General features: G+C 42.0%; 1 protein-coding gene across 1 annotated transcript; it reads right to left on the bottom strand.

The window, feature by feature from the left end:
* Window positions 1-400: 400 nt before the first annotated feature.
* slc38a2 (solute carrier family 38 member 2) lies at window positions 401-14265 on the bottom strand. Its single transcript, XM_084049370.1, has 16 exons — window positions 13937-14265; window positions 12031-12159; window positions 11703-11784; window positions 11488-11603; window positions 9452-9525; window positions 9060-9152; window positions 8439-8511; window positions 7534-7616; window positions 7053-7111; window positions 6301-6459; window positions 6024-6103; window positions 5658-5758; window positions 4301-4425; window positions 3747-3891; window positions 2936-3033; window positions 401-2594 (listed from the first exon to the last, which is right to left on the bottom strand). Exons 2-16 carry the CDS (start codon window positions 12156-12158, stop codon window positions 2475-2477), a joined length of 1536 nt encoding a protein of 511 aa, XP_083905496.1. The 5' UTR covers window position 12159; window positions 13937-14265; the 3' UTR covers window positions 401-2474.
* Window positions 14266-14502: the final 237 nt, after the last annotated feature.

Raw genomic sequence — 14502 nt, 5'->3', positions numbered from 1 at the left:
TGGAATATGTTTTATATCAACAAGATCAGTGTAAACTGTTGCAAATTCACATTTCTACAGTAAGAGCTTTTGGCAGCCATTGCACTCGTAATAGTTAATTCATTGCAGTTGTTTTACAACTGATTACCCCTAATGTGTTCTCTTTGGGTATAATTAGATACATACTGAATGCGTACTTTGTAGTACTTGGTTCCATTTGGATTTTTTTTCAGGTTGTTAAATTCAAAACCTCAACTGAGTTCCCTCTGTGTTAAATTTCTTCCCAAATTAGGACAGAAGCACCTGAGACTCAGTTGCGGTTGGGATTTGACCTGGTTCCCTTTCAAGGTACACTGGCACACTGGCACAATGCTGTGCTAAAATGTTGACACCATGACCCAAAAACCACCACCACAAGGGGTAAGATGTCAGAGATTATCTTTGACTTTAATTGGACAATAATTACAGGATATACATAGTGTTTCATTGAAACAAGAGTGTAACACTGGTGGGCAACGCCCTCTTTGCTCCTGAGGTCACGAGATGGCTGGTCACCCTCGAAGATGTGCGTTAGGTAACGTGGTGGTGTTGGTATAGTTGGTACAGGATATTACTTTCAGGGGCAGAAAAAGAAACAAGGCGTGTGTGTCTACACGGACTAACCACCGCTGGGTTGGTAGGTTCCACAATGAACATGGGCTTTCACAATATCAGCAAAGTGGGGCAACTTAGTCAATGGTATCAGAGACAAAAGCTTGAGGCTAAAATCAATGAACAGAATACACCATCTTCTTTTTGTTTACAGTTCCAATGCGTTAAATTGCAAAAACAAAACAAGTCACAAAAAAAGCGTATGTACACTTTAAACTCAATAGATATATACATATATATACATACAATATATAAATATAGTAAAATAGATTAAATTACATTGATTTCATGGTTTTCCATAAATAGTTGGACAATAACAGCTTGAATGATGTATTTAAGTTAAGCGTTGGAAGCACTGTGAACCGCCACAAGTGACAGGCTCAGGGCATGACAAGGTGTCAAGCAGACAAAGTCCTTGTCCTCGTCAAGCTCTCAAGTTTTACTGGTGGTACATTTATAAAGCACAAATCTGCCCATCCATAGGAAAAATAAAACACTGAAAATGTGACACTGTCCAAAGCTTTGCGATGGAAGTCGTTTCATGTAACAATCGACAATGTATTTGGTTGTGTGCGGCCTTGCTGCCGGGGAGTAGCCTAGCCTACATTGTTTCGCAAGTTCAACAGATACATTATAACCACTGCATGTGGTCAAATTCCAAGTATTCTCCCATAAAGAAAAACATTTTTACATATCCCCTACTGTATGTAAGGGAGTTGGACCTAGGGACGTAAAGACCCTCAGTCTCTAAAGCTTCATTTATAATCCATCGCACAACAGTGTCGCCATAACTTCAAGATCACCAGGTCTTTTTGGCAAGCGTCATACTACGGAGAATAAATTTGGCTTAAGCAGTAGTGTTGTTGGCTGCACACACCTTCCAACAAGGTCTTCAGTAGATAAAGAGTAAATACAATTTGAAGAGACTCCATTCTCATGAGTTATTCTGCAGCTCCCAGTGTTGGGTTTGAGAAGGCAGGTTTTTGTTGAATGACACTATGCAATTTTACAAGTAAAGCTGAAACTATTTTAAGCAAGGTCACAAAGCCTTGGTACAAATACTGATAGGCATTCTAGTGGGCCTAATCCATGAAAATGACCATTTCTCTTATTTTTTTCACAAGTGTGCTGAACAGTAAGTGCTTTTCAATATACAAAGATATTTTACAAATACGTTTTTTGGCAAAACAACCAAAAGAATAACAGAATGTTGGAAGGAACTTAATTGCCCTTGAGTAGAATCTACTTTCAAGTCTATTGCCTCTAGTCAGTCTCTGTCAGGAGGTTCACATTTCTCGTACGGTCAGAATCTGTTGTCGCTGAGTTTTTTTTAGATGACAGCCAGCAGTCACAGTTGACACAAACACACACACCGTACCTTAATATAAGCTGCATTTAAATCGCTATGTCCAAGTCGTCCTTGTCTGAGGCACCTTCAATTGTTGTTTTTTGTTTGTTTGCTTTTAAACTTGTACCATAACTACAAAAAGCAACGTTGAGAGAAAAAAAAATGTAACCGAAGTACAATAACAAAACAAAGAGTTAACCGTAAAAAGGAACAAATAAAATAAGCAAAACACCATCTTTGTGGTCTAAACAGCATACTGTACAAAGTTAGAATACATTCTCTCAGAATGGCATGGTCTATTGCTCAGGGTTGAAGCTGAGCATTGAGTGAGGGTTTGTTTTTTACTTGTTGTTCAATATTTATCCTTCTTTCCATGACGTCCTCTTCCTCTTTGTGGGGTGCAGTCTTTATAAGTCTTGGTTTTAGCAACTTAGCTATGCACTGCTGTTGCGGCTGCTCTCCCCCAGGCAGGCAACGGCGGTGGCACTGGTTTCTTTTAGTGTGCGTCTGCAGGGCTGCCGGAGTCTCCCGAGGAGGCGTTGTGTATCCAGTCCAGAATAATGAGGGTCATGCTGCCAATCATAACGAAGAAGCCACAGATCAGGAAGATGGTGGCCTAGAGGGGAACAAAATAATAATAAGAATGAGAATAAGAATGACCAGCATCATTAAGTATTAACTGACACCATCAACGTAACATACGGTAGCCTGTTGAATAAGTCACCAAATGTCTGTTTTATTTATTAGTTTATGATTGTATATACCGTATATATATTTTTGATTACAAATAGTCTTCAGAATACTGCAAATTCAGTTGCTTAAACATATGCTCCTACAGCCCGATTTATATTTTGAAGTACGACCGCAACGCTCGCCGCAAAGTACGGATTTTTGCCAAACGGTGCGGTTGAACAACGACATATAAGTCTAACTTATGGAACCTTTCATTCTTCTTACCCCAATTTTCTGCACCGACTTCATGGATTCCTTCTTGACCAGTTTGATGTAGAAAGCAGAGGGCAAGATAAAGATGAGCATGGCTGCAGCCGAGGCACCTAGATATGGAAATGACAGTTGTTTTAACGATGGTATTAGAATACTACAGCATGCAACATAATGCATTCTCCCTCTGCCCTTCAATTTCCCTCTCACACACAAATTCCAGGACATTTTCTTCATTCATTCACATGGCTCAGCTACACTTACACACAAGTACAGACAGACATATTGAGCTTTGTATATACTGAATCTTGTGTGTATATAAGGTGAATTTTTTGAGAAGTTTTCTTGTTTGAATTGTATTGCAGTCGTATGGATTCATCATTCATTGGTAGCCTTCTAGGGTCAGGCGATCTGTCAAATAACTTGGCCCAGTAGGTATTTGAAAGTCTGTACTGTTCTCTCATGCTCGAAACGTCACAATGGTGGTAATCTATTAAATAACTATGGGAGTATGATCCAGGCTGCAGACTCAGTTAATCCATTCTGCTATGTTCTTCCGTCCAGCACCTGGGATTTTATCTTAAAGATGTGTGTGCTTTGTAAACTTCTTTACACACGCACGCACGCACGCACGCACGCACGCACGCACGCACGCACGCACGCACGCACGCACGCACGCACGCACGCACGCACGCACGCACGCACGCACACACACACACACACACACACACACACACACACACACACACACACACACACACACACACACACACACACACACACACACACACACACACACACACACAGATAAACACAGATCACTCACCGATGAACCCAAATATGTCCCTGATGGAGGGGACGAAAATGACCAAACAGTTGGTTCCCGCCAGAAGGATAATAGTGATGGCGGTGTGACGGATCCAGCTGAACTCCTTAGAGGCACACAAGAGCGCATTGACAGAGGTACGAATCTGGAGAGGGAGAGAGAAATGGGTCAGGAGTCAAATCAACCTTGTATGCTTATCATTGTGCTACGGAATACATCAAAATATATATAATAATTAGAAGTATGAACTAGAGCTGAACATGATTTTGGAGAGTCGTAGACCACAAATTACCGATGTTTTGAACGATATTTTGTCAAAAAGTGCTAAATCAATTCTACTAAATTTGTAAAACTTAGATTTGATTAAAGTATAAAAAAAAAGAAAAAATTCTAAAGCCAATCTACAAGCTCTCAGCGCATGAGCTTGTAGATTGGCTTTAGATCTGCTATTTTTTAATTGTCTTTAAAATGATTAAATCAAATAATGGCCGATATATTGTTCTGGCTCTAGTATGAACGTGACATTATTTGTGACATGTCTCTTGGCCACTTACAGGGAACAGCACCACAGGGACAGTGAGTGTAACGGCGGTCAACACAGCCAGGCGCACGATCAGCAGGATCATATCAGCCTTGCCCACCTTGGAGTAAGTATGCAGCAGCTCGGGCTCAACGCGCACTACACAGGACAAGAAGAGAGACAGAGATAGACATCACAAGCTGCCCTCTAATTAGAAAAACAAACCCTATGATTCTACAAGACATTGTTGTTGGTTTGGAATGCATGAATGAAACTGCCCTCATCAGAGCTGCAGTAGATTAAACATGGATGAGTGTGTAGCATCGGGAAAACGGCGTCTAGTCTAGAGTGTCTATTCTGTCTAAACTCAATTAGCAAATCTGTCTAGATTATTTCCATCTGCCACTCTTGAATACTACATGCAACTACTATTTGACCCTGGCTACAAAAGGTGGCGTTTTGCATCAGCTATCTTGGGTGTGTGTGCGTGAGTTTCTCACGAACACCGGGTTTTTTGCCCACTTTGTCGATTCACTATCTGACCTTGCATAACCTGTTTTCTGTTCCAGGAACACGTATGCACACATACCACGATGTTCCTGCCACAACAAACACCCACTAAACACCCAGCTCACAGGCACACTGGCAGATGTTTTTTTTTCACAAGCCTTACATAACAGACCCCAAAATCCTGAGACGTCATACAGTGCCCAAAACATTTGAAAATACTACTGATATCCTCTATTTAATTTGGAACCCGTCGTACTCCTGCAAACTTTGTTGTGCGTAATTGGGTCATTTCAAGGACAGTCGATGGCCCAATATGACCCGTGTGGGAGTCAATGTACACTACACTACGTTTTTGATGACTTCCTTCCTCAATTGTTGGCATTCGTCCAACACTCTAAAGCTACTTCAATAATGTATAGACACTAATAGTGGTTCACTGGTTCAATATTGTATATTCACTGGTTCTAAAAGTGGGGTCCTTTAGGGGGTTCCAGGTTTAAACACAGTTTAAACACTTAAGCCCTATTACAGTTTTTGGCACACTGTGAGCTTATAGATCGGCTTTTTTCAAATAATGTTGTCAAACGTTGACAAATCTTCTCTTATAGGGGTCCCTGCCACAAAATCATTATTTGAGATGTTTGAGCAACACTGGTCAAGGATGCTTAATCATAAAGATATTCTATACTATGCATATTTTTTTTACATCATTCAAAGTAATAATGTAATGTTGCATCAATCATCTACTGCTCCTGATAGTTAGGATGGGTTAAAATTCAGGGAACAAAATTTCATGTATGTGCAAAATGGACAGTGACAATTTCTCTTCTATTCCTTTTGATTTGAGCTGCAATTTTGTTCCAGCGCTTTGGAAGACTCACCGTTGAAGGTCAGATATCCAAAGAGGGCTGCCAGCAGGTACATGATAAACATGGCCAGGAAGGACACGTTGGCTACACCCTGCATCTTTCTGCGGGAGCGACTGTAGAGGTGAGAGAAGGAAGGGAGGTTTAGACTCAACACATGTTGTAAATCTTTCCTGTTGTCTACCTACAAGGTTGCCTGTGACGTCCAACTATTGTTTAAAAAGCAAACACACACACCCAAACTTCTCAATGTTTGGGTGTGGGTGAGGGTGTGGGTGCGTGTGGGTGCGTGCGTGTGCGTGTGCGTGTACGTGTACGTGTGCGTGTGCGTGTGCGTGTGCGTGTGCGTGTGTGCGCGCTAGACAGGAAAAAGGCACTCACTCTTTAAGTTCTTCGTACATGGGCAGGATGGCAGGGTGGCAGACAAAGGCAAATGTCAGAATGGGCACTGCGTACACAGTCTGAAACAAAGCAACAACCACAGTATAAAATATCAGCCACAAAGTTCAAGGACTCATGTAATGTAATCAGTATTACAAAGAACAATGGATACATTTTCAATGGCCTCAGAAAATGATATCACTGTATTACACATTGTAACACGTCTGCCACAGCAACATTTCTAACACAGGCTTGCACCTTGGGGGAACTTTGTTACCTGAGAGTTGTAGACAAAGTATTTGGGCGTGCAGGCGTCCTCGCTGTAGTCCACGGCCGTGGTGTTGAGTACGGACACGGTGGTATTTACTAGTGTTGCGTTGACGATCGCGTCGATGTCCTCAAAAGGGCAAGGGATGTGGAATTTCTTGTAAATTACCTAGACACGAAGGACAGGACATCGTTGCGTTCAATATAGCCACTGTTTTGTATTTTATCTAAGGAAAAACATTTCTGCATATATCATCAGCAACCATGGCCCACATTCCCAAAAGTCACTCAAACAGTTATTTCATTCTTAAGCTTGATTTGTATGTGGTTCATCACGTTGTGAGCTTGTAGTTTGGCTATTTTCAATATGCAACACCGGGGCGCAACTAAGTATTAATCAGGCTTTATGTATTCTTGTTTGTACTATTCTTTGAAATGCCAAGTCAGTGTAGTCTATCAATGCACCCAAACCCTCACTTTCATGAATCTACATATATGTGACATTGTGGGCAAGGGCACAGTTCATTCCATTCAGGAAAGCATGATCAGACAGAACAACGGCACAGACAAACAAGTGAGCTAATATGTCACTTCCTGTATCTCATGGGTCAAGTGAGCTAATACAGTATGTCACTTCCTGTATCTCATGGGTCTTCATGTTAACGAAGAGGAAGGAAAACACAATGCTGTGTGTGTGTGTGTGTGTGTGTGTGTGGTGTGTGTGTGTGTGTGTGTGTGTGTGTGGGGAGGGGCTTTACTCACCACGATCACAAAGAAGACCATGCAGAGAAGGGAGAACCCACTTGTGTAACCGAGGTATCCTGAAGGAGAGACAGACCATTTAAGCACTTACAGTCGTTAAAACAGCAGCACGCTGTGAGGGCAGCGCTGCATTTTCAAGGGAATTCTTCTATTTTTTTACTACCGCCAAAGTGTTTTATTTTTATCGCTTACCACACACCGTGCGTTATTACCATTTACAGGTTTAGCACACACACACACACACACACACACACACACACACACACACACACACACACACACACACACACACACACACACACACACACACACACGCACATGTTGCGTCAGCTGCCTTGCCCCCTACACAAGTATTTACACAGGCATCCGCTTTGTGTAACTCATGCAAGCACGTGGACACACACACACACACACACACACACACACACACACACACACACACACACACACACACACACACACACACAGAGCCATTGCTTACCTAGGTTCTTCAGTAGTGAGAGGGGCAGAATAATGATCACTGTCACCAACAGCACCAAATAGTCCCCATTAGTGTACCATTCTCTGTAACATAGACAGATAAAACAACATGTTAACCAGGTCAACCTACCATCCCTATTCATAATAGGCAAACATTCTGCGAAATTTGGTGAACATTGGCGGAAAATAGCAGATCTAGCAGAGCTTGTAGCACAAACCAATCGAAACGTGTCAGCTCTTTTGTTTACAAATGTCACTACATAATATTCCCCAAGATTCCTCCCCTTTGTATCCTTTCTATTATTTTATTTGTAATTAAATTATGGCAGTTAGCTGGAAAGAACGTATCCATGAAAAAAAGATCTGCGGTGCATGCAACAACAAAAAAGCACTTAGGGGGGTGGTACTGTATGTAAGCTGGCAAAACTACATCAATGTTTCATGCCGGGAGTGAGGTCTTAGTGAGCTCATCCTGAGATCTGTCTCGATGCGGTACTTCCAGATGCTCGTTCTAAAAGGACCCTTTGAGCGAGCCGCTCAGAGTGCTGTCCCTCATAACCCCCCCATATCCTCCCTCCCTAGCCGACCGGAGGGACAAAGACACTGCTTCACCTTCCCCATGCTCGGCACTTGAAAACAACTGGCAGCCATTTTGCCGGGCACTTTTTTACTTCACCTCATGCACTCGACATTGACCAAAAAACTAAACAGTAGGGGTCTTGTTCCTGGCTGAAGCTTAGTACTCGTGAACGGGGATGACAAATGCTGCTATTTATGAGGAATGGAGACAAACACACACACACACACACACACACACACACACACACACACACACACACACACACACACACACACACACACACACACACACACACACACACACACACACACAGTGTAATCACTTACCCGTTGGCTCCTGTGAAGTTTATGATGACAATAGGGAGCTCATATTTGACAATGTAGAGGTAGCTTGACATGGCTGCAAAACGAGAAACAATGGCCACGGTTAGTTTGTTTAATTCATGAGACCATGTGGCATCTCTATTTTGGGCATGTCACTATAGGCAAATCAAAAATGTTCAAACTCTACAAGCTCACAACGCATTACAATGAAAATAGTTATGGTTAATGGTTAAATCTATAGAACATATTAAAGTGGAAAAACACTGTTCTGAGGCAGTGGAACACGGAAATAGTAAGGGCTAATATATTTGGCAATATAAGGCAAGTTGCTCCAAGGGAAATTCTTGACACAACCATGTGGTATGACTCAGGCATTTATGGGAAGCCACGTTCCCCAAACACACACTGTTTTCCAGCTTTGACATCACTGCCTGGGATCTCTGGCATTCCCCCCCCGACCCATTTTAGACAGACATAAATTCTCATGTGTGCCGGGAATATCCCTTCGCATAAACATAGGGACCTTAAATATAAATAAGCAGCTCTGTTATCATACCAAAAATAGAGAAGCACATTGTGGAGGATAACAAGAAACAGGAGTCAATGAAATGTGATTGTTCTCACCTCCAATATTCTGCATGGTGATGGAGATGGAGGCGGCCAGTTTCCCTGCCATACCGAAGGCTTTGTAACCCAGCTGCTCGTAGACCAGTGACTCTGTGAGTGCCCAAGAGACAGAATAAAAACGTAAAAATGCATTCATCCTTAATTTAACTCTGAGAGTGCACAAATGGAAACACAGAGGATTCTTACTGTGTATATGTGAACAATCAAGTATAAACACAACAATGTACTACTGATTGTAATAGATTATTAAGACACATTTGACACACACACACACACACACACACACACACACACACACACACACACACACACACACACACACACACACACACACACACACACACACACACACACACACACACACACACACACACACTGTGTTCGCTCACCTCCTTCACTAGCTGTCTTCAGCAGCAAGTGCACTGAATATAGAGAGAAGATGGCCACAGCAACCAGGAGAATCCTATAAGGAAATAATAATAACACTAGGATTTAGGGTGACATTCGACAAATGAGAAGGAATTACCACATGAACCCACAACACTTCACATAAGGAAGTTTGTGCTGATCAATATAGAAGCAGTACAGCAACCCTTATTTAACAGCAGTGTCAACACTTCCACTCAAAGGCTATCCTATACCGTTCTATCCATCAATACACCGGAGACCTATTACCCAATGACTTACAAGGCCAATTCAATAACAAATGTATTGTCCCAACCACTGTAAACAAACACAATGAAAACAGACCACACCCAAGGTCAGCTAGTCCTTCGGTTTCAATTTTCTGTATATACTTGTTGGTGTATTACCTTTCACATCAAAGTACAGGACATATGTGAAGCACATAATGCTACTATATATGAGATTTTATTAAATAATGTGTGCTAAAAACTGCAATGTATTATCATTTTTTCTTATGTAATACACAGACGGCCAGTGTAGATGACCTTCACAGTCTTTCATCAGCGACACATCACCGTCAGCTGATCAGCAATAAATAAACCCTGTGCTTCACAGTTATGACACAAACTGCATCGGTAAACGTTAACAGGACAAAGGACACCCCCACCCCCTCTCCTCTCCATTTTCCTGGGAATGAGCACAACCAGTTCTGTCTGTCCATACATCATAAGTACTGAATGAAAACTAATCTCCCAGAAATGTGAACCTCGGGCAAAATAATACAGACGCACTGCACCTCCTAGGAATTTGCAGTAGCATGTGCGCAGGCAGGCACAATGCAAGGGGTCCAACACGGGGCCACTGGAAAATCACGGCACGTGAAAGTCGAGGGAAAGCTTTGTTGGCCATGCCCACCTAGCTGCGATCTAACCCGCCCCAGACTTACGCTATAATCATTTATATCTTATCGCCTCAGGTGCAGTGACCGAGCAAATACACTCAGGGCGACCTTAAAAGAAAAGTAAATTTGTTCTGTGTGAAGCAGATTGTTAGCGGACATAATATCTGCCTGAGCTGCTGTGTTTGTTTATCTTTTCTTTGAGAACTTACGTATGGAATACCAGCTGAGGTACAGAAGCCCCTTATCTCCTGCCCTACATTTTAAATGTTCCTAAATTCAATGGTCTCAACGTGGAACTTTTCCATGACCCGGCAGGCCCCTCCCAAACCTTGGTGAGAGGGAGCCCTAATTAGAGCCGATGACTGACAAATGGCCCGCCGTTGGCCCCATTCATGATCTCATGTGCGAGGCATGACTGTACGTCTTGGGGGAGTTTATCTAACTCTGGCCCAAATGCAGTGGGATTACGGCCACTAAGCGGCTTCCCCTCTCGGTGGTGCTTTGTGCATGGCTTGGCGTATGGGTGAACCCCCTGGCCACATGTCTGTCAAACAAGCCCACACCCAACCACACACTGCTCACATTACCTCTCCTGTTGTTTGTAAACACTATATCGAGTGTAACACAGAGAAGTCAAGAGTATTGCATTTAAAAATTAAAACTAAAAAGTCTCTGGACACTAACCGGTGCCCACCCCATGGTTTGCTTGAACACACAGGTAATCAGGTAAGGTCTTAAGAGGGAGTAAGCTGATTGCGGGTCAGTGCGTAGAGTAAGGTAGTAAGACCTCAGTGACACTACTATGCACTTCACTATAGTGTAAAAATGCATATGGTGTCCAACAGGGGGCACTCTGTAGAAAAAACCCTGCAACCGCATAATTTACACCAGAGGGTGGATTTGATCATCTCACTGGGAATAAAAACCCATTTCAGTTAGTATCTCTACTTTAGCGCAATTATGGATTCAAGTTTCTACTATCTGGCCACGTCAGTGTCCTGTTTGTCGAGGCAATTCCTCTTGCTTGTGGATAGTGTATAATACATGAAACCATTCACTAAAACTAATGTCTCTTAATTTTTATTTAACAATGTGTTTATTATTTAAAGAAGTACTCACACAAAGAGTGCAATGCCAGTGTTGGCCATGGCATAGGACAGACCCAGAATGCCACTGCCCATGATTGCGTTGCCAAGGTTGAAGACTGACATCCCAAAGGATGCAGTGCCCTGGTGCTGTAGCAGAAAATGACATTAACAATCAGTAAAGTATTATGGTTTTGTAAATGTTGTTTACAAATTTAAAAACATTAGCGAGAATGACAGTGCACTTACATATTCAGTCTCATACTTCTTCTTGCCAAGGTTGTGCTCCGGAAGGAAGTTCTGATTCTCAGCATCGATATCAGGGTATTGGCTATAACACACACACACACACACACACACACACACACACACACACACACACACACACACACACACACACACACACACACACACACACACACACACACACACACACACACACACACACACACACACAGACACACACACACACACGCGGACAGCATAAACACAACAGTTTAGCATTTTTCAGTGAGGCGTGTCACATAATGTGGGAATGTCTTGATTTTATATTTTTGGGCACAGGAACCAGGCTCACCTGCTCAGTGGGATCTTTTTAGGGCAGTCTTGGTAACTGTACTCATTGCTATTTGAGCTGCAGCTGCTGTCCTCATCCGGAGTAATATTGAACCGACTCATCTCTGTCTTGATAGTAGGCTGTTTCATGCTGTATCCAACACATGAAAAAAGGGAAGTAAATAATAATGAAGTCAGTTCATCTGGGGGTGCATTGTGCCATCGTTTTAGACCAGTGGTTCTCAAAGTGGATTTCAGGGACTCTCTGGGTTCCTTTAGGGGGCTCTAAATTGACCCTTACAAGTATGTAACTCTGACTGTATAGGCTACAAAGTAGTATACTTTGTAAATAATAACAATAATAATAAAGTCAGTTCATCTGGAGGTGTATTGTAACATCAAAGTGGATTTCAGGGACTCTCTGGGCTCCTTTAGGGGGGTCTAAATTGACCCTTACAAGTATGTAACTCTGACAGTATACAAATGGAACCAAATGGACCCCTCTGTCAGAGTTAAGGGGAGACCTTGCAATGTAAAAGTTTGAGAACCATTGTTTTAAACTGTATTTCTAGCCCTGCGTCATGCTCCCATATGCAGACACAGCCCTTTATATCCAGCACTGAGCCCTTTAGAATAATCAATATTGTACAGAGCAGAGCCGCAGCCCACCTCATAAATCTGACACCACGTGACCGCGTTTTGGAAGGAGGGGGGGTTGACTCATCGGCGGAGAGGCAGTGGAAAAATACCAGACCGGCATCCGCGTCTAGCGCGCATCACACAGCGTGCATGACACAAAAAAAAACCGCATTGGATCCCATTGACTTTGCGCTAAAATAATCTGAGACAATCTGAGTCTTGCAAATAATAATAATAATAATAATAATACATCACACTTAGTTAGCGCATTTCTTAGCACCCAAAGTTGCTTTACAAAACAAATCAAAATAAACAATGTTATTGGGAGAGAAATACTGTAGTTAAAAGGCAAAATATTTAGCAAAAAGAAAAACATTAAGCTAAGCCTTCCATAAGTATTACATTTCAGTGTCTATAAGTGTAGGCCAATTTGTTTATTTTTAAAAATATAGGCCTAATATTGACGCCCTCACAGGGCGTGAACTATCCCAAATGTCAATAAATGTGTGTTTATTAGTTTTTGTTTTCTTTTTGTTTTCTTTTCCTCTAGGCCTACTGACTGTCATCAAAGGGATATTCACCTAAGATTGGTTTAATGACATTATTTCCACGGCTGGTTCCGATGGAAACAATGGCACGTGTTCCTCTATTATGGGCATGGCTCTGGTTTTCCGCAGAGCGGCTGGTCTCAGATCTCAGAGCGTATGGTTCTAGCATCCATAATAATACTTAATATTTACACCTACATCGATATTTACACACAAGATTATATAGATACATGATTATATTGGTTATGAAGCTACTCTTTTCTTTTCTTTTTTTGCCAGATGGAATGGAAGCCCTGAGGAATATAGGCACACTGCAGCATCAGTGTTCATGTAGACCAATTATTTATTTATTTAGTTGAACGAGCATCTGATCAAAGGGGCTATAAAAGCCTCTAATATCAATTAAATGTGAATTAGTGTAGAACATATTAGGCTACCTCTTTTAAAGAAAACACAGGCTACACCATCCATGTCTATTCAAAAAGTGCCAAAGATAGGCTGCCTAATTTGCATAGAACATGTTTCTGCCGGGCAGGCCGCCTGGTATGATGTGAAATTACATAGTGAGGTTATGTAAGGTAATATTTTAACCAGGCGTCAAGCAAAATGAAATTATGAGCTTAGACCGTGAATTATTTATAAGACATGCTGCCAGGAAAAATACAAGATGTTTCCTAATATTATATCCGGTCTAATTGTTGACAGTGTGATGAATCTGATGAGATGCCGGTATAAACTTACCTTTGATGAAATGGGAGGGTCTGTAGGTATAAAGTCCTTGTGATCAAAACGCCAGATGATCGATGTTGATGGCAGACAAAACTCTCACAAAAATGATTCCAAAAAGCTTTTTGCTCTAGAGGATCGTATATATTTACAAAATAACAACGACCAAAAAATCTATTTATTTTAATAGATCAACCGCTTCTTCAAAGTATGCTATATTTATAACATAAAGCAATAGACTTGTGTTAATTGTTACACAACAAACGCACAGGAATGATCTGGTCTTCGTTAAAAACCGTTAAAATTCCCCCATACAGAGATGCTGTGCTGCTGTCCGCTGATGAACCGTTTTACTCTGAGACAGGAAGGGCTGGACGCAACTCTTTATACCCCGTCACCCCGGTGACGCGCTGTGGCTTCGTTGCATCAGCCAGGCAGGGGGCGTGTCCTGCTAGTGACGTGGGTTTGTATACAAACATACCACACACACACACATACACGCGCGCGCACACACGCCCTCTCCACTTGAAGTGACCTATGTTAGCCAGCTATGAGTCCTAAACTAAAGTCTTCCATATTTA

The sequence above is a fragment of the Gymnoscopelus microlampas genome (genome assembly GCF_963454915.1).
Source record: "Gymnoscopelus microlampas genome assembly, chromosome: 23".
NCBI lineage: Eukaryota > Metazoa > Chordata > Actinopteri > Myctophiformes > Myctophidae > Gymnoscopelus > Gymnoscopelus microlampas.
The sequence above is the reverse complement of the archived record's forward strand: the minus strand, read 5'-3'. Positions and strand labels throughout refer to the sequence as shown.

Coding starts and splice junctions, on each gene's coding strand:
- slc38a2 (XM_084049370.1), bottom strand. CDS start 12,158: ATGAAACAGCCTACTATCAAGACAGAGATGAGTCGGTTCAATATTACT. Junction 9,526..11,487: donor ACTGGCATTGCACTCTTTGT/GTGAGTACTTCT, acceptor ATTTCCTTATAG/GATTCTCCTGGTTGCTGTGG. Junction 8,512..9,059: donor CACCATGCAGAATATTGGAG/GTGAGAACAATC, acceptor CTCGTTTTGCAG/CCATGTCAAGCTACCTCTAC.